The 25,660-nt window shown below is 53.6% G+C and overlaps 2 protein-coding genes across 3 annotated transcripts; one reads left to right on the top strand and one right to left on the bottom strand.

Annotated features, from left to right (window-relative positions):
• Nucleotides 1-231: 231 nt before the first annotated feature.
• atp13a1 (ATPase 13A1) lies at nt 232-21,267 on the bottom strand. The gene is made up of 26 exons (XM_088931722.1): nt 20,753-21,267; nt 19,210-19,299; nt 18,372-18,562; nt 17,264-17,336; nt 16,790-16,945; nt 15,946-16,015; nt 14,822-14,928; nt 14,087-14,216; nt 12,025-12,080; nt 11,747-11,873; nt 10,822-10,959; nt 10,379-10,499; nt 8,530-8,687; nt 7,605-7,780; nt 6,891-7,001; nt 6,610-6,735; nt 6,415-6,523; nt 5,344-5,540; nt 4,686-4,782; nt 4,185-4,378; nt 3,839-3,953; nt 2,922-3,118; nt 2,574-2,716; nt 1,687-1,798; nt 1,031-1,174; nt 232-932 (listed from the first exon to the last, which is right to left on the bottom strand). The coding sequence occupies exons 1-26, from the start codon at nt 21,104-21,106 to the stop codon at nt 822-824; spliced, it is 3,603 nt and encodes a 1,200-aa protein (XP_088787848.1). The 5' UTR covers nt 21,107-21,267; the 3' UTR covers nt 232-821.
• A 523-nt stretch (nt 21,268-21,790) lies between these two features.
• On the top strand, nt 21,791-25,456 carry chchd5 (coiled-coil-helix-coiled-coil-helix domain containing 5). 2 transcript variants are annotated; one of them, XM_088931720.1, is made up of 4 exons: nt 21,791-21,902; nt 22,912-23,052; nt 23,359-23,510; nt 24,299-25,456. In XM_088931720.1, coding segments are annotated over exons 1-4 (318 nt in total). In that variant the 5' UTR covers nt 21,791-21,900; the 3' UTR covers nt 24,322-25,456. The 2 variants fall into 2 exon arrangements, with proteins under 2 accessions (XP_088787846.1, XP_088787845.1); XM_088931719.1 differs by having other exon boundaries at nt 24,296-25,456.
• The last annotated feature ends 204 nt before the right edge of the window (nt 25,457-25,660 follow it).

Below are 25,660 nucleotides of genomic sequence, written 5' to 3'. Positions count from 1 at the left end.
GGGGGCCACGGAGGCCAGGGCTTCAAAAAAACCCAGCAGCTGCCACCCCCTTTGGTTCCACAGCTCAACCAGCTGTTCCTTCGGGGCTTTTGTTCAGTTTTCTTAAATAGAACTATTCCAGCAGCTACAGTCGTGTAACGCCCCCCGCCCCCCGCCCCAGAATCCCAGAGCCGTTCCCGAGGGCCTAGGGAAGGCCAGATGAACGGAGGAAGCAGACGCGCGGACGCCAGCCCAGTTCTTTTTCTCCTTTATATTCTCTGTGGTCACAGTTCTGTCTTTACAAAAACAAGTGTTAAAAAAAGTCTTCGGTTCTGGGTGAAACACTTGAGGACGTGCGCTGGAGCCCTCGGGTTCACCACACGCAATACTCTCCTGCGGTCTTGGCTCATGGTCGGGGGCGAGAGAGGAGGGCTGAGGGAGAGGAGACGAGAGGAGAGGGAGAGATGGGAGAGGAGACGGGAGAGGGAGAGGAGACGAGGGGAGAGGGAGAGATGGGAGAGGAGACGGGAGAGGGAGAGGAGACGAGAGGAGAGGGAGAGATGGGAGAGGAGACGGGAGAGGAGAGGGAGAGATGGGAGAGGAGACAAGAGGAGAGGGAGAGATGGGAGAGGAGACGAGAGAGGGAGAGATGGGGGAGACTGAGGGAGAGGGTTTGTGTCACAGAAGGGAAACGGGGACAGGCGCGGCAGAGGGCAGGCGGTCAGTTAACAGGTCCGTCTCAAGACTGCTGCTTGATGTTGGACGCCACCACCTCCTCGTGCTGCCCCCCTCTGCTCCGGGCCAGGTCCCTGCAGGCCCACTGCATGGCTGCCAGGCACTGCTCAGCAAGGCACCCTCAATGCCCCCTTGCCCAGCAGGAACTGCAGTATTCTGTCCACCAGCAGGGCGGCGACAAAATCCAGTACTAGGACCTGGGCTATCACCAGCTTGAACTGGGCAAGAGGGAAAGAGAGGGAGAAGCAGGTTAATGCGATCAAGCCGCCTGCCTCTCGCCTTCACCCTCTCCTGACTCCCGCTCATCCTCTCCTACCTCAGTGGGAATGTCCACCAGCGCAAACTGCTCATTGAACTCGGGAGAGGAGCCGGACAGCAGTCCTGCGATGGCCAGGCCAGACAGTACCAGACTCCACAGCAGCGGCCTGTTCTCTGACAGAGACTCCATGAAGGGATGACCCTGTAAGAGCAAGGGAGAGGAGAATTCAAGCAGGCTAGACAGTACAGTGTGCTGGCAGACAGACAGGGTGTGAGAGAGGTGGATCTGTGCAGGCTGGACAGTACAGTGTGCAGACAGACAGGGTGTGAGAGAGGTGAATCTGTGCAGGCTGGACAGTACAGTGTGCAGACAGACAGGGTGTGAGAGAGGTGAATCTGTGCAGGCTGGACAGTACAGTGTGCTGGCAGACAGGGTGTGAGAGAGGTGAATCTGTGCAGGCTGGACAGTACAGTGTGCTGGCAGACAGACAGGGTGTGAGAGGTGGATCTGTGCAGGCTGGACAGTACAGTGTGCAGACAGACAGGGTGTGAGAGAGGTGGATCTGTGCAGGCTGGACAGTACAGTGTGCAGACAGACAGGGTGTGAGAGAGGTGGATCTGTGCAGGCTGGACAGTACAGTGTGCAGACAGACAGGGTGTGAGAGAGGTGAATCTGTGCAGGCTGGACAGTACAGTGTGCACTCTGTGAAGTACCTTGTAGTTAATGGCGAAGGTGGCCATCTGCATGGCCATGGACATGATGTAGACTGTGCTGTTGACCAGGCTGGGCTCGAACTCCTTGTACAGATCCACAAACTGCTCCTGCCTGGCCGGGGAGAGAGTGAGACCGTGTTCACACCGAGTCGTCAGCTGGCTGTGCTGTGGGTGGGCAGTGTGGCAGTGTGCGTAGGCAGTGTGTGTGGACTCTGTGTTTGGGCAGAGCGCTGTGCGTGGATAGTGTGTGCACTGCACAGAGCTAACAGCTCATTGCACAGAGCTCTGTGTTGTGTGTGGACAGTGTGCGGAGTGCTGTGTGTGGACTTCGCGTGTGGGTAGTGTATGGAGTGTTGTGTGTGTGGACAGTGCATGATGTCGTGTGTGTGTAGTGGTGTATGGTGTGGGTGTGCTGTGTGTGGACAGTGTTTGGAATGGTGTGTGTGGTGTGGGTGTGTTTTGTGTGGACAGTGTGCAGAGTGCTGTATGGTGTGGGTAGTTTATGGAGTGTTGTGTGTGTAGGCAGTGTGTGCTGTGTGCTAATCAGGTGTTTACCTGATGAAAAGAGTAGGGGTGTAACCCTGGCGTCCTGGCCAAAATTCCCATCAGCCTTTACCAATCATGGCCTCCTAATAACCCCCATCTATGAATTGGCTACATAACTCTGCTCTCCTCCCCACTGAGAGCTGATGTGTGGTGAGCGTTCTGGTGCACTATGGCTGCCGTCGCATCATCCAGGTGGGGCTGCACCTTGGTGGTGGTGGAGGGGAGTTCCCATTACCTGTAAAGCGCTTTGAATGGAGTGTCCAGAAAAGCGCTTTATAAGTGTAAGCAATTGTTATTATTATTATTATTATTATTATTATTATTATAATTATTATTATTACCTGGGAGGGCTGCGGGCCTGCGCTCCTCTGTACAGGTACACCAGGCTGCAGAAGTGCACCAGGAACTGCAGCAGCACTGTCAGCACAGTGTACAGGTTGAAGATGTTGGGCAGGGGGCGCTCTTTCGACAGGCTCTTCAGTGGCTGGGCAGGACAAGCACAGGGGGTCACTGAGCTGAGCAACAAGGGGTCTAGGACTCTGACCTTCAAAGACAAAGCTCCCCCCCATCCTCCTCCTTCAGCACCGCCTTGCGCTCTGCTCTGTGTCTCTGCCCCTTCCACTCCTCTCTCCGTCTCCCATCCCTCCCTCTCTCCTCCTCTCTCCCTCCTTCCCCCTCTCCTTCCTCACCTTGGAGCGAGAGATGAAGAGGAAGCAGCCGGCCAGCAACAGGCCCTGCAGGGTGGCCTGGAAGTCGCTGAACTTGACTCCCTCCAGGTACAGCACGCTCTGGCTGTAGGCCAGCACCAGCGCGTTCAGGGCCAGGATCTTGAACATCTGCAGAGTGGTGACCAGCGTGCAGCGCCCCTGCTTGATCACATGGCAGACTGGGAGAGAGGGAGTGGAGGACGGGTTGACAGCCGCATCACTGTGCACTCAAAATGCTTACAAAGCCTGTTAGTGACACTGATGTTGCTGAAGTGCTGTTATCAGTGTGCAGTGCTCTCTCTCTGGTTGCTGCACTGCACAGACGACAGCGACACTCACTGCACAGAGGACAGCGACACTCACTGCACTGCACAGAGGACAGCTGCACCCACTGAACACAGGACAGCGACACTCACTGCACTGCACACAGGACAGCGACACTCACTGTACTGCACACAGGACAGCTGCACCCACTGAACACAGGACAGTGACACTCACTGCACTGCACAGAGGACAGCAACACTCACTGCACTGTGACACTCACTGCACTGTACTGACACTCACTGCACTGCACACAGGACAGCGACACTCACTGCACTGCACAGAGGACAGCCAAACTGCAGAGCACACTTCACTGTATAGAGCACAGCTATACTCCCTGTATAGGGGACAGTTATATTCACTGCATAGAGCACAGCTATACTCACTGTATAGGGGACAGTTATATTCACTGTATAGAGCACAGCTATACTCACTGTACAGGGGGCAGATGTACTCACTGTATAGAGCACAGCTATAATCACTGTACAGGGGGCAGATGTACTCACTGTACAGAGAACAGCTATGCTCACTGTATAGAGCACAGCTATACTCGCTGCACAGAGGACAGCTATACTCACTGCACTGTATGGAGGACAGTTTGGAGGTGAAGGGGGCGGCGATAGAGGCGTCTCCCAGTTTGACCACCTGGACCTGGTCCTCCTCCAGCTCCCTGAGCACCTGGCTGATCCGCTCCTGGAAACACACCAGCTCGCAATGACTCACAGCGATACGCCAAACACAGCAGTACAGTGCACAGCCAGAGGGCGCCAACACCACACACGTGCAGCAGGGAGCGCTGTACCAGCCTCCCCGCCGGCCTGCTGGTGTGCGTCCGGTGGCACAGCAGCTCTCGGGGGAGTCCTGCGGCTCGTGGACTGGGGGACACCCGCGCCAGCACCGGGGCACCCCGCGGACAGCGCTCACCTTCTGGGCGGCCAGCTGCTCCTCCCTCTGCGCCAGCACCCTCTGCCGCGCCCCCCGTGAGCTCAGCTTGGCCCCCCCGCCGCCCGAGAGGGGGGGGGCGCGCAGCTCGCCGCTGGGGCGGGGCTCCCTGTCCTCCCGGCCTCTCTTCCGGCGCTCCGGCATCCTCTCCGGAGCGTTCGCCAGGAGAGCCACACCTGGAGCGCGAGCGGGAGGGAGAGGGACACTGATCGATTATCGATTGATCAGGTATTGACAACAAGTCTAACAATGGCGACTTGTGGCGATTAGCTACCGATTCATCATGGAGTAACAACGAGGCGCCTTGAAATGATCAATGAAGTATTAGATACTGGAAAGCAGCGCTTAGATAGGGACTTCATCAATGAGCTATTGACCAGCTACCAGTTCCATAATGATCATCTTTTGAATAGCAGCAGCAAACGATGGGTCGTGCTCAGACGAGCGTTAGTGAGGCAGAGGAAGGGCGGCAGGTGCTCTCACCGATGTGGGCGTGTTTCAGCGCTCCCACGTCATTGGTCCCATCGCCACACATGAGCGTGATGAAGCCCAGCCCCTTCAGACTGGTGATCACGCACTCCTGGGAGAGGGGAGAGAGGACAGAAGGGGAAGCACAGGGGGAGAGCGAGGGGAGGGATGTGAAGGAGAAACGGGAGAGACTGGATCAGTAAGGGGAGAAATCAGACTCAGTGTTGCAGCAGAAACAGCTACAGAGAAGCATTACGCCTGTTCTGCAGGACTGTCCCTACAGAGCTGCTGACAGAGCTGCCACTGCAAGTGCGCTCTGCTGAGGGGGGCTTGGCCACCTCTCACTTGCAGCCTCTTGTTCAGTTTTAGAATTTTTAAATAACCCGGAAGTCTTTATTATTTCACATCAACCCAACCTGCAGAGTCTCTATGCCTCCGCTCATGGCAGCGGTCCCTGTACCCCCAAGACAGCCAGAGGAAGCACAGATAGGTTCCGCCCCATCGCCAGGTCATGCTACCGTGAGCCTGCAAGGAGCCCGTGAACCTGCAGGGGTCGCTGTTTCGTCAGGAGCCAAGACCACAGGAGACCAATTCCAGCCTGTCGCTTGCTGGGAGACATGATGGCGATAGCGATGACTGTGATCGGGATACAAATTATATCAGCAGTACAAACCTTCTGTTTGGGGCTGACTCTGGCAAAGACACGGATGTGGGGCAGCAGGATGTTCAGCAGCTGGGGTTCGAGGGTCAGCCTGGACAGCCCCTCCCCCGTCACACAGAGGTCGTACTGAGTGACCAGGGTGCGCATGGAGGTGGGGGAGAGGGGCAGGGACACACTGCCATCTATGGACACCCACTGCCACTGCACACCTGCGACATGCACATCAAGAGAGAGTACAGCTCAGTCAAATTCCACACTGTCAAATGCCGCATAGTCAAACACCGCACAATCAAACATTGCAGTCAAATTCCACACAGTCAAATGCCGCACAGTCAAACACAGCACAATCACAACATAGCCAACTGGGACTCTAGGCTCTCTGACACTGTGCTTTAGTCTAACAGTTAATCCTCACAGATCTGGGGATCAGGTGCTGAAGACTGACCAGTGTGAGTTAAAGGTTACTAGAAGACAGATTTATTTTCTTTGCTGTGAGAGGCTGTGAGAAAACTGATGATGCTCATGCATGTATTGTAGCTCCAGACTGTGGCAAAATACCAGAGACTTACAAATCAGAGACAACAGCATACAAATATAGAGACAGGCGAGTGAGATGCGAGAGGGGCGGGAAACACACAGGAAGGGGCGGAGATGCAAGAGGGGCGGGGAAACACACAGGAAGGGGCGGAGATGCAAGAGGGGCGGGGAAACACACAGTGAGGCGGAGGAACGCGGGAAGAGGTGGAGAAACACACATGAGGGGGCAGAGAGATGCGAGAGGGGCGGGGAAACACACATGAGGGGGTGGAGAGATGCGAGAGGGGCAGGGAAACACACAGGAAGGGGTGGAGAGATGCGAGAGGGGCAGGGAAACACACAGGAAGGGGCGGAGAAACACACAGGAAGAGGCGGAGATACGAGAGGGGCGGGGAAACACACAGGAAGGGGCGGAGATACGAGAGGGGCGGGGAAACACACAGGAAGGGGCGGGGATACAAGAGGGGCGGGGAAACACACAGGAAGGGGCGAGGATACGAGAGGGGTGGGGAAACACACAGGAAGGGCCGGGCAGAGTGACTTTACCAGAGCACCGCGTCTGCTGCAAGATAAGGGTGTGCTCCCTCTGGATGAAGTGCAGCTCTCTCGCCACATGGCACGCTGTCAGGGGGTTATCACCTGTGATCATCACCACCTGCGAGAGAGGGGGGGGCGAACGTGAGAGTGGGGCCGGGTCCAGAGAGAGCGCAGACTCGCGGGAGCGAGCGCGTGCGTACTGACGTGATGAGAGGCGTTCTGAATCTCTCGGATCACAGCCTTGGAATCGCTCTTCAGGGGGCAGGAAACGACCATGAAGCCCACGAACTGCAGGGAGCACTCCAAGGTCTCTCGCATCACCTCACGCACCTGCCAAAACACAACACAGTGCTATAACAATGCCCAGCTCCTCCCCACGCACAAAGACAACACAATGGAGGTAGCTGGCTGTGGGCAGAATTTAAAGAGAATATGAACACTAAGTAAAGCACGAGTAAGGAATGAGTTTGTGCAGGGTGTAGTACCTGTTGGTGGGTGAGGTGCCCCATCTCCTTGTAGCCCAGTGCCAGAACACGCGCCCCCTCCCTCGACATTTCCCTGTGGACCTCGTCATAGCTGTCTGGGCACTGAGAGAACTGCAACACACACAGAAAGAGTGTTTCAGGTATTACAATTTACCATGCTGCGCAGTGTCTGTGCTCCACAGTGTACATGACACAGTGTCTCAGGAGTTACAGTACCATGCTGTGCAGTGTCTGTGCTCCACAGCGTACATGACACAGTGTCTCAGGAGTTACAGTACCATGCTGCACAGTGTCTGTGCTCCACAGTGTACATGACACAGTGTCTCAGGAGTTACAGTATCATGCTGCGCAGTGTCTGTGCTCCACAGTGTACATGACACAGTGTCTCAGGAGTTACAGTATCATGCTGCGCAGTGTCTGTGCTCCACAGTGTACATGACACAGTGTCTCAGGAGTTACAGTATCATGCTGCGCAGTGTCTGTGCTCCACAGTGTACATGACACAGTGTCTCAGGAGTTACAGTACCATGCTGCGCAGTGTCTGTGCTCCACAGTGTACATGACACAGTGTCTCAGGAGTTACAGTACCATGCTGTGCAGTGTCTGTGCTCCACAGTGTACATGACACAGTGTCTCAGGAGTTACAGTACCATGCTGCACAGTGTCTCAGGAGTTACAGTACCATGCTGCGCAGTGTCTCAGGAGTTACAGTACCATGCTGCGCAGTGTCTCTGGTGCCCCTTTCACAGTGGAGACGTAGCAGAGTTCACTGGAGCCCTGTCGCTCATACGAGGCCAAAACAGACATCCTCTTCAGAGCGCTGGCAAAATGAAACCGCTGGTGGATCTTCAGTCCCTGAGTCTTTATACTGCGGGAGAACACTTTCTCATCTGGAACAGATCAATGAAGAAATCAATAGTCAATCTCCTGAGCCTGAGGCTTTTTACTGTGAGGGAAATACCTGAGACAGATAAATAAAGAAATCCATAATGAAAACTCAGGCCTGGAGTCCTTACACTGGGGAGGCCATGCCTAACCAACACAGATCAATATGGATATCAATAACCAATAATCAATACCTCTGAGTCCTCAATTGATCCAAGCTTAACGTTTGACCCACATCTAGTGCATATTATCAAAATATCAGAAATATCATCCGATTACATCGCTAACTGTTGCCGAAAAGCTGGTCAACACTTTCATTTTTTCCCCGAATTGACTACAGTAATGCCTTACCCGCTGGGGTATCTAAATCCACATGGAACAAACTGCAGTACGTCCAGAAATCAGCATCCAGAATCCTGCCCAGGTCAAGTTAAAGCGATCACATTACTTCTGTCCTGGAGTCCTTGTACTGACTTTCTATTAGGTTTTGAGTCGACTTCAAAATCCTCAAGCTCACCTATAAGGCTCTACATGGCTTGGCATCTCCGTATCTGTCTGACTTACTATCGTCCTGCTCCCCACCTCGCAACTTTCTTTCCTCTAGTTCCGGTCTCCTGTCTGTCCCCCAAGCCCGTCTACACTCTATGGGAGACAGGGCCTTCTCCTGCTCTGCCCCAGAGCACTGGAAGATGCTATGCAATAATAAACTGTATGACTGTTGGCGTTAGTGCTAGTGTTAGCTAGGCTGCAGTACCTTTGGTCAGGCTCCAGTCGGCTGCGGTCAGCATGGCCTTTTCCAGAGGGTCTCCAACCAGCTGCCCGTCATCCATGGTGACCAGGGAGTGGCAGGTCGCCACGACACGATGCGTTTCCACGGGGATCTCCGACACGGGCGTCAGCTCCTTCCCCTCCCTGTCTCACACACAGACAGATCGCAGAGACTCAGAGACCGCTGGTTCAGAGGGGCCGAGGCAGGGAGCTGCCACTGTGCACTGGGCTATCTCTGGCCACACTAGAGCGCCGACACTTTGGATCTGAGATGAGCCCAGGTCCTTCACCGCTGCATGGAAACACTCCCATCATATCAATATGAGAACTGTAACCATAGAGGCACTGAGTCTAGCTCCTCTGTATCTTCACATTAACACCCCATCATCATCATCATCACCCTCAGACCTGTAGAGTAACTGTAGAGACACTCAGTCCAGCTCCTCTGTATCTTCACATTAACACTCCATCATCATCATCCTCAGATCTGTAGAGTAACTGTAGAGACACTCAGTCCAGCTCCTCTGTATCTTCACATTAACACTCCATCATCATCATCCTCAAACCTGTAGAGTAACTGTAGAGACACTCAGTCCAGCTCCTCTGTATCTTCACATTAACACTCCATCATCATCATCCTCAGATCTGTAGAGTAACTGTAGAGACACTCAGTCCAGCTCCTCTGTATCTTCACATTAACACTCCATCATCATCACCCTCAGACCTGTAGAGTAACTGTAGAGACACTCAGTCCAGCTCCTCTGTATCTTCGCATTAACACTCCATCATCATCACCCTCAGATCTGTAGAGTAACTGTAGAGACACTCAGTCCAGCTCCTCTGTATCTTCACATTAACACTCCATCATCATCATCCTCAGATCTGTAGAGTAACTGTAGAGACACTCAGTCCAGCTCCTCTGTATCTTCACATTAACACTCCATCATCATCACCCTCAGACCTGTAGAGTAACTGTAGAGACACTCAGTCCAGCTCCTCTGTATCTTCGCATTAACACTCCATCATCATCATCCTCAGATCTCTGGAGTAACTGTAGAGACACTCAGTCAAGCTCCTCTGTATCTTCGCATTAACACTCCATCATCATCATCCTCAGATCTCTGGAGTAACTGTAGAGACACTCAGTCAAGCTCCTCTGTATCTTCGCATTAACACTCCATCATCATCATCCTCAGACCTGTAGAGTAGCTGTAGAGACACTCAGTCCAGCTCCTCTGTATCTTCACATTAACACTCCATCATCATCATCCTCAAACCTGTAGAGTAACTGTAGAGACACTCAGTCCAGCTCCTCTGTATCTTCACATTAACACTCCATCATCATCATCCTCAGATCTGTAGAGTAACTGTAGAGACACTCAGTCCAGCTGCACTGTATCTTCACATTAACGCTCCATCATCATCATCCTCAGACCTGTAGAGTAACTGTAGAGACACTCAGTCCAGCTCCTCTGTATCTTCACATTAACACTCCATCATCATCATCCTCAGATCTGTAGAGTAACTGTAGAGACACTCAGTCCAGCTGCACTGTATCTTCACATTAACACTCCATCATCATCATCCTCAGATCTGTAGAGTAGCTGTAGACACACTCAGTCCAGCTCTTCTGCACCTCTATCAGACACATACAGTAAACACACCTGTCCTCCACTCGGTGCTCAGCTTGTCTAATATGTCAGCTCCAGACAGAGCGAGAGGGAAGGTGTGCAGGAGAGAGAACACACACAGAGACACAGAGAGAGCCTTACTGTGAGTAACAGAGAAGAGCAGGAAGACAGGAGGGAGAGGCATGCATCTGAGAGAGAGAGTACCTGAGTCCAGCCACCCCCTGGACCAGCAGGCTGTCGCTGGTCAGAGTCCCTGTCTTGTCGAAGCAGCACACCTCCACTTTCCCTGCAAAGGGGATCCGGAAGGGCTCTGTACAGAAGACATCTGAGAGGGGGAAAGGGAGAGACAGTGAGACAGTGAGGGGGGAGACAGGGGGACAGAGAGACAGTAAAGCAGACACAGAGAATGAGACTGACACACATACAGGCAATAAAAGAGACAGTGAAGGGGGGGGGACAAGGGGACAGAGAGACAGTAAAGCAGACACAGAGAGAATGAGACTGAGACACATACAGGCAATGAAAGAGACAGTGAGACAGTGAGGGAGGAGACAGGGGGACAGTAAAGCAGACACAGGGAGGCACATACTGGCAAATAAAAGAGACAGTGAGACACAGCCAGAGGCCGACAGGAGACCCGGACTCACAGAGCTTGGCCAGGGCGATGAGGGAGGTGTTGACAGCCAGCGATAGCTCGATGGGCAGTTCAGGCGGCACCACGGAGGTGAGGATCAGTGTGCACTCTAGAAACAACTTGTACCTGTTCCTGCTGGTGTCCTTCGTACCTGAGACAGACAGAAGCAGAGTGTCCACCGTCAGGGTCAGTGTGTCGGTCAGTGGAGTGTCCACCGTCAGGGTCAGTGTGTCGGTCAGCTGAGTGTGTCCACCCGCCAGGGTCAGTGTGTCGGTCAGCGGAGTGTGTCCACCCGTCGGGGTCAGGGTGTCGGTCAGCGGAGTGTCCACCGCCAGGGTCAGTGTGTCGGTCAGCTGAGTGTGTCCACCTGCCAGGGTCAGTGTGTCGGTCAGTGGAATGTCCACCGTCAGGGTCAGTGTGTCGGTCAGTGGAGTGTCCACTGTCAGGGTCAGTGTGTCGGTCAGAGGAGTGTGTCCACCCGTCGGGGTCAGTGTGTCGGTCAGAGGAGTGTCCACCGTCAGGGTCAGTGTGTCGGTCAGCGGAGTGTGTCCACCGTCAGGGTCAGTGTGTCGGTCAGCTGAGTGTGTCCACCCGTCGGGGTCAGTGTGTCGGTCAGAGGAGTGTCCACCGTCAGGGTCAGTGTGTCGGTCAGAGGAGTGTGTCCACCCGTCAGGGTCAGTATGTCGGTCAGAGGAGTGTGTTCACCCGTCGGGGTCAGTATGTCGGTCAGAGGAGTGTCCACCGTCAGGGTCAGTGTGTCGGTCAGAGGAGTGTGTCCACCCGTCAGGGTCAGTATGTCGGTCAGAGGAGTGTGTTCACCCGTCGGGGTCAGTATGTCGGTCAGAGGAGTGTCCACCGTCAGGGTCAGTGTGTCGGTCAGAGGAGTGTGTTCACCCGTCGGGGTCAGTGTGTCGGTCAGCAGCATGTCTGAGTCTCACCTTCCACCCAGACATAAGAGGCGGCAGCGATGGCGAAGATGAGCAGGAACAAGATAAAGATGAAGGTCTCCAGGTTATTGGCCGTCACTCTCTTCACCCCAAACAGGATCGTCCGCAGCAACTTCCCCTGATAGCAGAGAGAGGGGTGGGTGCAGTGCACGCCCCAAGATCGCCAATGAGCCCCAATACTGCAGGACACACAGAGAGATGGACAGACACAAACAGAGAGAGAGGACAGGTGCACACAGATGGGCACAGCTGCAGTTCAGCGGCCTCACCTGAGAGGTGTAGAAGCCGGTCCTCAGCACGTACGCCACACAGCCATTGTCCACAGCTGTGGAGGGAGAGAAGGTGAAGGTGAGTTTGCGCCCGTGCTCCAGAGCAGCTCCACCAGGACTCCCACAAGCTCCATGTCGGGAGGGTGCACCTGCACTGGCACAGCTGGACTACACCAGGACAGGCCCTGACGTCACAGTAAGGGGCACAGCTGGACTAGACCCGGAGAGGCGCTGACGTCACGGCAAGGGGCACAGCTGGACTAGACCAGGACAGGCCCCGACGTCACGGCAAGGGGCACAGCTGGACTAGACCAGGACAGGCCCCGACGTCACGGCAAGGGGCACAGCTGGACTAGACCAGGACAGGCCAGGACGTCACGGCAAGGGGCACAGCTGGACTAGACCAGGACAGGCCCCGACGTCACGGCAAGGGGCACAGCTGGACTAGACCAGGACAGGCCCCGACGTCACGGCCAGGGGCACAGCTGGACTAGACCAGGAGAAGCGCTGACATCACGGAAAGGGGCACAGCTGGACTAGACCCGGAGAGGCGCCGACGTCACGGCAAGGGGCACAGCTGGACTAGACCAGGACAGGCCCCGACGTCACGGCAAGGGGCACAGCTGGACTAGACCCGGAGAGGCGCTGACGTCACGGCAAGGGGCACAGCTGGACTAGACCAGGACAGGCCCCGACGTCACGGCAAGGGGCACAGCTGGACTAGACCAGGACAGGCCCCGACGTCACGGCAAGGGGCACAGCTGGACTAGACCAGGACAGGCCCCGACGTCACGGCAAGGGGCACAGCTGGACTAGACCAGGAGAAGCGCTGACGTCACGGAAAGGGGCACAGCTGGACTAGACCAGGACAGGCCCCGACGTCACGGCAAGGGGCACAGCTGGACTAGACCAGGACAGGCCCCGACGTCACGGCAAGGGGCACAGCTGGACTAGACCAGGACAGGCCCCGACGTCACGGCAAGGGGCACAGCTGGACTAGACCAGGACAGGCCCCGACGTCACGGCAAGGGGCACAGCTGGACTAGACCAGGACAGGCCCTGACGTCACGGCAAGGGGCACAGCTGGACTAGACCAGGAGAAGCGCTGACGTCACGGCAAGGGGCACAGCTGGACTAGACCCGGAGAGGCGCTGACGTCACGGCAAGGGGCACAGCTGGACTAGACCAGGACAGGCCCCTACGTCACGGCAAGGGGCACAGCTGGACTAGACCAGGACAGGCCCCGACGTCACGGCAAGGGGCACAGCTGGACTAGACCAGGACAAGCCCCGACGTCACGGAAAGGGGCACAGCTGGACTAGACCAGGACAGGCCCCGACGTCACGGCAAGGGGCACAGCTGGACTAGACCAGGACAGGCCCTGACGTCACGGCAAGGGGCACAGCTGGACTAGACCAGGACAGGCCCTGACGTCACGGCAAGGGGTACAGCTGGACTAGACCAGGACAGGCCCTGACGTCACGGCAAGGGGCACACAGAGCAGCGGGCTCGTGTCAGACGCGGTCAGGGGGCACACAGAGCAGCGGGCTCGTGCCTGACGCGGTCAGGGGGCACACAGAGCAGCGGGCTCGTGCCCAACGTGGTCAGGGGGCAGCCTACAAGGACACTGGGTTCACCCAGCACAGGTTACTGCAACGTCCAAGGGGAAACACTGCTGTTGTTCCTGCTACCAGAGTGACCTGTGGGAAGGAAGCTATGCAGGGCCCCCTGGGAACTCTCACCCCTCGTACTGAAATATGTTTACGATGCATCACGGTTATTCTGGTCCTGTCACAGGGCATGTCTTCAGATTTTAGTTTATGAGACAAAAACCAGAGGGTTGAGGTACTGGAACCATGCACCAGTGATTGGTCCAAGGTGGGTGGGTGAGTTATTGGACCTGCTACGTGTTTTAATTAACCAAAGGAAGAACTAGCAAAGAAGTTAGTGAGGAAGGGAGAGAAAAAGAGAAGATGACCTTGCAAGCTAGGAAGAGTGAAAGAGTGAAAGAGCGGAAAATGTGAATCAGTGTCGCCCCCTGGCAGCGGAGGGGTGTACTGACGTTTGAGCCCGGCCGAGGCCCGGTGGGGTGGGCTGTGCTGAACCACCTTGGTTCCGCCCGAAATGACGTGGAGTCGTGAGTCAGTCTGCAGGTCCAGGACTCGGGACGGGTCCAGGTCCTCAACTGGTTCCTACAACACAAACACACCAGGCTGAACCGGGCCAGTTCATGCAATAGAGCCCAACTCGCAGTGCACACCGTCTACAGGTCTACAGGTCTACAGGTCTACAGCACAGCAACAGTCTAGAGCAGAGCAGCACAGTACAGTGGAGTTAAGGACAGTACATTCAACATTGAACAATTATAACATTGAACAGAATCATACAGCAGGCTGTAGTAATGTATAGAGTGATACTGTCTAGCAAATTATAGCACACTGAAGTCCAATTCAGTGTCGCACAGACTGTAATTAGTGAGAGGAAGATCCTTCCATTATTCAGTTATTCACACTCCTTTTTTCAGAAGCACCCACTAACTGCAGCAGCAAATCCTCATCTGTGCCCAATTTTACATTTCAAATCAAAACCTGATTCTGAACCCGAGTTGGCTTTCAAACGTTTGCAGAGTACACCGTATTATTATGGCAAGGTAGTACTGTGCTATAGTGTAGTGCAGAATAGCACAGAACAGAGCAGCACACTACAACACAGTCCAGAGGAGTGATATGGAGCAGTACAGTGTAATAAGGCATGATAATACCATGGTACAGTATTGAGCTCTGTTAGCCCAACTAACCTTCATCTGAGGCACAGACTCCCCGGTCAGCATGGCCTCGTCCACTATACAGCGCCCTCTGAGGAGAAGCACGTCGCAGGGGACCAGGTTCTCCTGGGGTGAGCGGCCTGGCAAACGGACACATGGACAAGCTGCACAAACTCTCGCACCCTGCACCAACACATTACCACCCTGCACAAACTGCACTCTCACACCCTGCACCAACACATTACCACCCTACGCAAACTGCACACTCTCACACCCTGCACAAACTGCACACTCTCACACCCTGCACCAATACACTACCACTCTGCACAAACTGCACACTCTCACACCCTGCACCAATACACTACCACTCTGCACAAACTGCACACTCTCACCCTGCACCAATACACTACCACTCTGCACAAACTGCACACTCTCGCACCCTGCACCAATACACTACCACTCTGCACAAACTGCACACTCTCACCCTGCACCAACACATTACCACCCTTCACCAATACACTACCACTCTGCACAAACTGCACACTCTCACACCCTGCACAAACTGCACACTCTCACCCTGCACCAATACACTACCACTCTGCACAAACTGCACACTCTCACACCCTGCACCAATACACTACCACTCTGCACAAACTGCACACTCTCACCCTGCACCAATACACTACCACTCTGCACAAACTGCACACTCTCGCACCCTGCACCAATACACTACCACTCTGCACAAACTGCACACTCTCACCCTGCACCAACACATTACCACCCTGCACCAATACACTACCACTCTGCACAAACTTCACACTCTCACACCCTGCACAAACTGCACACTCTCACCCTGCACCAACACATTACCACCCTACGCAAACTGCACACTCTCACACCCTGCACAAACTGCACACTCTCGCACCCTTCACCAATACGCTACCACTCTACACAACAGCACACACTCACACTCTACACAAACTGCACACTCTCACACCCTGCACTGATATGCTAACACTCTGATTTAACTGTGCACCCATACGCTCACACTGCACAAACTACACTGACACTCTATGTCCCTCTATCAGCACACAGGCATCGTCGTTCTGGTCCCGTTTGCATCATTCTCTAAGTGAGGAAAAACAACGGAACTGTACCTATGGAGACAACGTCCCCGGGGACAAGTTCATCGCTGGACACCGGCCTCCATTTCCTGTTCCTGTACACCTGTAAAAAATTTTAAGTGTCAATCTGAAGAGACCGTTTAACTGAAATTACTTTTACAGTTAGTCTTTACTGAATTTTGCAGTGTTATGAGTGTGCTGCAAGGGAGTTACAAACCCCTGGTAAAAGAGTTGTAAGCATTCACTAAGAGTGCTATAAAAATGCTGTAAAACTGTTATAGGAGTGTTATAAGCATGCCATAAGCTTGTTATAAGAATATTATAAGCTAAATCTGTTCGGCTCCACAGCCAACACGTCGTTTCTTTTCTTTTCTTTTTAGCATTGAATAAACCCTTACTTCTTTCTTTGCAGTCTATGTATGTTGACACGGCTCCCTACTTGTGTTATAAGCACACTTTAAACCTGCTGTAGGAGTATTACAAGCCTGCTGTAAATTTTTCATAGGAGTGTTATAATCATGCTGTAAACCTATTGATGCAATATTATAAGCATACCACAAGCCTACTGTAGTGTTATATGCATGATGCAAATCTGCTGTATAAGTGTTCACAATGTGTTTATTACTTGTTATAGGAACATAATAAGCATCCTGTAAATCTACTGTAAAAGTATTATAAGCGTGGTGTAAAACTGCTGGAGGAATGTCATAGGCATTCTGTAAACTTGTTGCAGGTCTGCTATAAACATGCTGTAAACCTGTTGTATGAGCATTACAAGAATGCTGCAAGGCTGTTATAAATGTATGGTAAGAGAGCATTAAACATGCTGTACAAATGATGCAACTGGGATCCAGGAACTGTGCGCACGTCTGCTTACCTGGATCATGTATGGCTTGTTCCCCATCCTGCGGATCTCAGACATGTTCCTCATCTGCTGCTGAACCAGAGAGGCCTCGAAAGCCACCAGCATGAACAACGTGAAGACGCTGTAATACCAATATTCATCCAGACACCACAGCCCCACGCAGAACACCTGCACATGTAAGACAGAGAGAGAATATACACACCTGCACAGATAAGGCAGAAAGAGAAGATACACCTGCACAGGTAAGACACGGACACTGATCCTGCACACCTGCACAGGTAAGACACGGGCACTGATCCTGCGCACCTGCACAGGTAAGACACGGGCACTGATCCTGCGCACCTGCACAGGTAAGACACGGGCACTGATCCTGCGCACCTGCACAGGTAAGACACGGGCACTGATCCTGCGCACCTGCACAGGTAAGACACTGTCTGATCCTAAAAGACAGGAGACAGGACAGATACATGTGCAGTGCATCCTCACCTGGAAGACGAAGAAGGGTGCAGTGGCCCTCTCCTTGAAGAGCTCCAGGAATTCTGGCACCACCATCTCTGCCCTAGTAGCACAACACAGAGATCAGCACGGTTGGCCAACAGGACACAGTCACACTGTCTGCTCCGGGTTTTACTTTCCAGAGTTTGAATTCATCTATGGATGAATACACCAGTTTGAAACACCATACAAAGTATGCTGCATTTTAGCTACTTTGTGTGCTGCAAGTCTTGCCAAATGTGCAGTCCACTCCCACGCCATCCATTTTCTAACCACTTGATCCAGTAGAACGTCATGGGGTGGCTGGAGCCTGTCCCAGCAAGCAACGGGCACAAGGCAGGGTACACCCTGGATGGGACGCCAGTCCAGTGCAGGACACTCACAGACACGCACACTCACACCAGGGGTAACGTTCCCAGAAGCCAATTAAGCTACCAGCAAATTTTTGGACTTTGGGAGGAAACTGCAGCACCCGGAGAAAACCCACGTGAACACGGAATAATATATAAGCCCCTCACAGACAGCACCCCGGTAACTGAACCCGTGGCCCCAGCGATGTGAGGAAGCCATGCTAACCACTGCGCCGCCGTGTCCCACCCCCCCTTTGGAATTAGACATTTCCAGCTGTTACTCAACAAGCCGTATTCTCTGGATTGCAAACATATAACAGCTTAATAGACATGACTGCTCATAATCAGGAACATAATCAGAACAAGGCAGCAAACCTGAACTCCCCAGCCCCTGGTGCTGGCTTCTAGCAAAGGGCACTGTGGTTGGTGAAGTATGAAGTGGATCAGACTGTTTTTCACTTGGAGCCTGGCCTATACAGTAAAATCTGGAAGGGATCAGACTACTGTGCACCGGGAACCAGAATGATACTGTAAACCGTGGACTTAATCAGCCTCCTGCCAGCTTGGAGCCTGAGTGATTCTGTAAACTCGGCAGGGGTTAGGACTGCCACGCACTTGGAGTCTGACCAACAAGTGCAAAACCCCAGAGAGGATCAGAGTGTGCAGAACAGGGGTCTGATCCGTCTTCGCCCCCCCCCCCCCAGCCTTGCCGAAGAGCCCCACGCCGCGGGCCCGGGCCCGGCACCGACCTGTTGGAGCCGAATCTCTTCTCAGCGGCGCGCAGCTCGGTCTCCTCCTGGTAGCCCTTCCAGTTCTGGAAGAAGCCGAGCGGCTGGCTGGTGGGGAACGCCACGGGCGCGAAGCGCTTCTTCTCCCCGCCCGCGAACACGTAGCGGATCTTCTGGAACTCGAACGAGATCACCTCCCGGCCGTCCTCGTCCTGGGCCACGCAAGCAAAGCAGCAGATTAAACGCCCGCCCCTGCCCCCGTAGATCCCGGATCGGTCCCGAAGATGCATGGCCACAGGCACGCACCCCACCCGCCTCTCTTCTCCCCCCATAACCTCACTCCCAGCACACGGCGAGACCTGGTGTGGATCTACAGGGGTGTTTGACAGTGTGGATCGCAGGGCTGTACAATGGGAGTCTGACCTTTCTCCTCCCAGGGAAGAAGGCACTGCTCTGCACAATCCGCAATACAAGTCCTGCTGTTGACTTGACTTTATCGTCACTGTTGCCATGCAAGGACACACGCTGTATTTTAAAAGGAGTGTCCTGCAGGGACAAGCCAGAGGCACTGAATCTCTTCACCAGTGAACAGACAAGGGGGCCTGATTCAAGCATTCAGATTCTCAAAGACCTTAAAGTCAACCGACTGGCCTTCTTCAGAGTCAAAGAAACACACAAACCAGAGTACAGCAGACACTTCTTTACACAAAGGGTGGTGGGAGTGTGGTATATGCAACCACGGTGAGGAAGCTGAGACCATGGGATTCTTCAAGAAACAGCTTGATGAAATCTTCGATCAATTAACTAATGAACCCTAAACAAGCTCCTCAAACACGTAACGTTTCCTGGGTTCTCTCACCGTGTCTCTCTGCAGGGGCACCAGCTCCGGTGAGCCATTGTTAGGCATGGGGACAACCTTCGCTAGGGTGGCCTTGGTTGGGTCTGGCTCCTGAGAAACACACAAACAGCTCAGAATCAGGACAGCTGACCACTGCACAACAACTCCACTGTCACACACACACACACACAGCTCAGAATCAGGACAGCTGACCACTGCACAACAACTCCACTGTCACACACACAGCTCAGAATCAGGACAGCTGACCACTGCACAACAACTCCACTGTCACACACACACACAGCTCAGAATCAGGACAGCTGACCACAGCCCAGCATCTCCACCGTCACACACACAAACAGCTCAGAATCAGGACAGCTGACCACTGCACAACATCTCCACCGTCACACACACAAACAGCTCAGAATCAGGACAGCTGACCACTGCACAACATCTCCACTGTCACACACACACACAGCTCAGAATCAGGACAGCTGACCACTGCACAACAACTCCACTGTCACACACACACACAGCTCAGAATCAGGACAGCTGACCACTGCACAACATCTCCACTGTCACACACACACACACAGCTCAGAATCAGGACAGCTGACCACAGCCCAGCATCTCCGCCGTCACACACACAAACAGCTCAGAATCAGGACAGCTGACCACTGCACAACATCTCCACTGTCACACACACACACAGCTCAGAATCAGGACAGCTGACCACAGCCCAGCATCTCCACTGTCACACACACAAACAGCTCAGAATCAGGACAGCTGACCACTGCACAACATCTCCACTGTCACACACACACACAGCTCAGAATCAGGACAGCTGACCACTGCACAATATCTCCACTGTCACACACACACACAGCTCAGAATCAGGACAGCTGACAACTGCACAATATCTCCACTGTCACACACACACAGCTCAGAATCAGGACAGCTGACAACTGCACAACATCTCCACTGTCACACACACACAGCTCAGAATCAGGACAGCTGACAACTGCACAACAACTCCACTGTCACACACACAGCTCAGAATCAGGACAGCTGACCACTGCACAACAACTCCACTGTCACACACACACACAGCTCAGAATCAGGACAGCTGACCACTGCACAACAACTCCACTGTCACACACACACAGCTCAGAATCAGGACAGCTGACCACTGCAGAACATCTCCACTATCACACACACACACAGCTCAGAATCAGGACAGCTGACAAATGCACATCTCCACTGTCACAGGTCCACCGATACACACAGCACAGTACTGACACGCAGGGACCCCACACTGGACACAGTAAAGACTTGTGCAGCAGAGAAGAACCAGTGTACTGTAATACAGTGCACACACCCACGTGCAGTACAGAGCCCACAGACACCAGAGACAGTCGAGCCCAGACACAGCACTGCGAGTGAACACAAGCGGCGGACGGTGTAGCAGAGAAGGATGCAGTACAGGCACAGCAGAGAAACGGGAAGGTGGAGCACGGACACGCTGTCGCACAGCAAGGTGCAGGCACACAGACCCCAGCCTCACCGTGGCGCAGGTGAGCCAGCAGTGCGCGTGCACGGACCAGTGCCCTGACAGCACGGTGAGGACGTGCGCAATCCCGATGGCGGCGAGCGCGATGAGGCCGGCCTCCGGGTAGTCGGCGGCGCCGTACACGGCGAGCCACAGGTAAAGCCACGCCGGGTACAGCAGCCCGAAGAACGGCAGCACCGTGCCGTGCAGGAACCGAGGCCGTCGGCGGTAGAGGGACACGGAGCGGACCAGCTCGTCCGCTGGCTCAGGCACCCCTCCAGCCCCCGCACCGCCTGCTGTCGTCGCGCCAACATCGTTGTCCGAGGCACCGACCGGCTTCCCCAGCTGCCCGGCTCCGTCCGCGGCCATGTCTCTACGGGGTTTTTGCCTTCTTTTCACACAGTCTCTCTCTAGTCCCGATCTCGACCCCCCCTCCTCCTCCTCCCCGTCGCACCCGGTGTCGTGCACAAATCTCTCTCCAGGCTGCGGCACAGCGGCAACGGAGCACACATTCGCTTCCGCTTACGACAGCACGTTGACGCGCTGATACGTGACGTGCCCACGCAGGCTGAACGGAGGTGGGAGGTTGTTGCCACGGCAACTCAGTGGTCTGACGCTTGCTATAGCCGTCGCGTTTTATGGAAGAGTTGTAGGGGGAGTGGGACCGAAATAGAGATAAAGGAGGGATTGGGCCGTAGTCTGCTGTTAATATAATGTAGTACTTTACTGAGAAAATAATCATAATTCAAAACGAAGCAAAGACACCTACACAGGTAACACAGAGCTATCTATATCCATACAGTTTTTATTGGACACAAGCGAACCAAAACCATGAACACCGCAGAATAAAAAGAAAGATTTTCACAGGACAAAAGCCATAAGAAACGAAGAAACTGTTTGTGGGAAAAGGAAAGATGCAGGAATTAACCGGTGGTGCCTTTAAGAGACGAATTGACCTAGGAAATGTAACCTTACAGGCTAAGATTGACATCCTGAGCAACCAGTAAAATTTGAGCAAGAGCCTTTGTTTCCTGGTTATAGTCTTTGCTTTTCGACCAATCGGAGCTGGCGAAGGGTGGGGTTTATATCGAGACGGAGCGGCAGCTTAACCTTCACGTGTGTAATGTGACAAGATACCCGGTCACCAATAAATCGACTCAGAGATGTAAGTATACATAGATGTTGTGTAGTGGTTTATCTTACCTTAGGAGCTGTGATGTATAATTACACAACACTACGACTACTGCTGCTAGTAATAAGAGTAATATGTATTAGCCAGCAGCCATATCACCCTGCAACTTACAGCTGGCTGCCCACTGAAGCTCAGCAGGTGTGAGCCTGGTCAGTACCTGGATGGGAGATTCCTGGGAAAAGCTAAGGCTGCTGCTGGAAGAGGTGTTAGTGGGGCCAGCAGGGGGCGCTCACCCTGCGGTCCATGTGGGTCCTAATACCCCAATATAGTGACGGGGACATCATACTGTAAAAAGGCGCCGTCCTTCGGATGAGACGTAAAACCTGTGGTCATTACAAATCCCAGGGCGTTTCTTGAAAAAGGTAGGGGTGTTACCCTGGTGTTCTGGCCAAATCTTCCATTGGCCCTTATCAATCATGGCCTCCTAATAATCCCCATCTCTGAACTGGCTTCATCACTCTGCTCTCCTCCCCACTGATAGCTGGTGTGTGGTGAGTGTACTGGCACACTATGGCTGCCGTCACATCATCCAGGTGGTGCTGCACACTGGTGGTGGAGGGGATCCCCATTACTTGTAAAGTGCTCTGAGAGTCCAGAAAAGCTATATAAGTGTATATATAAGTGTAAGCAATTATTATTAAATTGCAATTACAGTGTTGTGTACCAGAATGCTATGCTATCTATCAGGGGGCTGCTAATTTCAGGAACAGTGTTTCTCACCCGCACAGCGATGTTCAGGTAGAGTCGCACACTAAAACATAATGTTATAGGTTTAGCACAGATTTAAATACAAAACAACACATCAGTAATGGCATCATCGTGTAATAAATATACTATAAATAACATGCTATGGAAAACTGTAGTATACTGTAATAACCTAGAACACGCTATAGAAGCTGTGGTATGCTGATGTGTACACTGGTTTATAGCAGTATAGCACGCCTGTACTGTACACACTGTGCTGTTCATGTTTCACTCGCAGGCAGGCTGCCATGGAGATAACAGCGCGGTACTGCCGCAGAGAGATGGAGGAGTACGGCATGTGTGTGGCCTCCAACCCATCGTCATGGCAACAGGAGTGCCACGCGCTGAAGATGAAAGTGGCGCAGTGTACGTCCTCCCAGTGAGTGTAGGCTCGGTGTCTGGAGGAGGGGAGGGTGCTTGTCAATCACTGATCAATAACTAATGAGTTATCAGTCACAGTACAGTCAGTCCAGTCCAGCCTGGAGAGTCTCAGACTGCTCTGTCAGAGTCAGTGGAGTCTGATGATAATCTCAGTTAGTAACTAATCCAGCTCACAGTACAGTCAGTCCAGTGTAGTAAAGTCTGTTTTACTCTGACTCAGGCTCAGGCAGGATCAGCAGAGGGCTGTCAGGTTGGCAGTTTGTCATCCAGGCCAGTGTTTCCATCCTCTCTGTCTGCTCTGTAGCCCGGTGATCCAGCAGATCCGCTCGGAGTGCGCCTCTCCGTTCTCCGCCTTCGAGCGGTGCCTGCGGGAGAACCAGGACTCGGCCGCCAGTTGCTCACCCCACGTGTCCCGCTTCCTGGCCTGCGCAGAGACGGTGAAGCTCAGCGGGCTGGGTGAGACTCCCATTACTGCCTGTCTGTCTAATCTGTCTGTCTGTGTGTCCATCTCTGGTCAGCCCGTCTGTGTGTCCGTCTCTGGTCAGCCCGTCTGTCTGTCTCTCTGGTCAGCCCGTCTGTGTGTCTCTCTGGTCAGCCCGTCTGTGTGTCTGTCTCTGATCAGCCCGTCTGTGTGTCTGTCTCTGATCAGACCGTCTGTGTGTCTGTCTCTGATCAGACCGTCTGTGTGTCCGTCTCTGATCACCCTGTCTGTGTGTCCGTCTCTGGTCAGCCCGTCTGTGTGTCCGTCTCTGGTCAGCCCGTCTGTGTGTCCGTCTCTGATCACCCTGTCTGTGTGTCCATCTCTGATCACCCTGTCTGTGTGTCCATCTCTGGTCCATCTCTGGTCAGCCTGTCTGTGTGTCTCTCTGGTCAGCCTGTCTGTGTGTCAATCTGACTGGGCAGGGATAACCTTGTCTATAAGAGACAGCACTGCAGTCGCTATGAATCATGGGAGTGTGACAGTTTATTATCTCTGGTGGTTTCCCAGCTCAACATACAGGAAGAGCAGCTCCATAGCTACTGATTTTGACTATGTGAAGCAGAATTAGACGTCTCTATTTTCCAGCACTGTGAAACGTCCATAGCCAATTAATATCCACATTTCCGTAATCCACACCCGCCTGTTAACCGTCTGTCTGTACATCCATATTTCCTGTTCTGTTGCTCAGCCGAAGGCAGTTCAAACGGATCAAAATGAACCGAATCTAATCAATAACTGCCGTCTCTCTCTTCCTCCTCAGCAGAGGCTGTCCCTCAGCCCTCCTAGGCCAGCAGAGGTCACCTCCCCTGACCCCCGGTGCTGAAGATCTGATTCCCCCACTCCTCCGTATTTCCTGGCCATGCCGCCCAGCGAAGGCGCCGTTCCCAATCTGAGAAGGCTCAAGCCCATCTTCCCTCTTCCTCATGGATACTGTGCCCAGAGCAGGGCGGGGTGCGGGGGTGGGTCTGTTTCGCTCTGTTTTCTGTCCTTTCTTGAGCCCTGCTGGAGTTCTCATTTTTGATCGGGAATAAAGACGTTTGGATTTTTAGAACACGTGTCGGGGGATTGACGCACCGCTGAGGCACGCTCCTCTCAGGAAGACCCTGGATCTGTTCGACTGGATTTCTACTGCCATGCCATGAGCAATCCCACAATGCTCGGGGGGGGGGGGGGTCGCGCAAGTCTGCTGCCATGCAGGCGTGTCAATCAGAGGTCGATGTGATGACGTGTGACGACTGTTCTTGTGTCGCGGCAACAGCAGTGCAGTTGTGATGTTGTGCTGCTCTCCAGAGCCTGTGACCTCCCTGTCAGCCGCGCAGCGCTTCAATAAACCGCTGTTTAGCCAGAGCTTAATTTAAGGAGCTGTGATCTGGGGATCGAGGACCGCTCTCTCCTCCGTTTCCTGCTCTTGGCGCTCTGCAGCCACTGCTCCCCTAAAGCCAATAGCGAGGAGCGGGGTTTTTATTAAAGAGTGCTTGGGCGGGCCGTGCCCTTCAGGAGAGCCCAGTCTCACGCTCCCTCCCCCCCCGGCGCTGTGTGTGTCTGGAGCGCACCTGAACTGCACCCAGGGTTTGCAGCGTGTGTAGGTGGGTGCACCTGTGCACACACAGGCATTTCTCTCTTTTTTTCCCTTTCCTCTTTTGTTTCCTCACTCTTCTCTTATTTTCTGGCCCCTCTCCTGTCCTCCTCCTCCTCCCTTTGTTCTTCCTCTCTGCTGCTCTTTCCTGGCGGTAAAACATTAATCCCAGGAATGTGGTCGTATCTCGCTTTCCATCTTCACCCGCTGGTGAGCAGCTGCCTTTGGTGAAGGAGGGAGGGAGAGGAGGACAGGGGGAGCATGCTGAGTTATGAGCTCTCTGACTACAGACTAGAAAATGAATCTATTTTCTGGATCAGATATTAAAGGAGAGATGCCGAGGGATGGAGACCACAGTGTGTGATTATTTTCCCACTCCTGTGTTAACCCTGACATGGCTGTGCCTGCAAAAATCCACTGCTCCTCCTGCTCTGCTCTAGTTCTGGTGTCCCCTAGAAACCTATGAAAGTGACCATCAGTGTGAGTGGACAGGTGTGAGTGGACAGGTATGGGACTGTGTGCAGGTGTGTGTGTAAGTGGACAGGTATG

The sequence above is a fragment of the Atractosteus spatula genome, chromosome 14, assembly GCF_055471065.1.
Source record: "Atractosteus spatula isolate fAtrSpa1 chromosome 14, fAtrSpa1.hap1, whole genome shotgun sequence".
Lineage (NCBI taxonomy): Eukaryota > Metazoa > Chordata > Actinopteri > Semionotiformes > Lepisosteidae > Atractosteus > Atractosteus spatula.
This window is presented reverse-complemented; position numbering and strand designations above follow the sequence as displayed.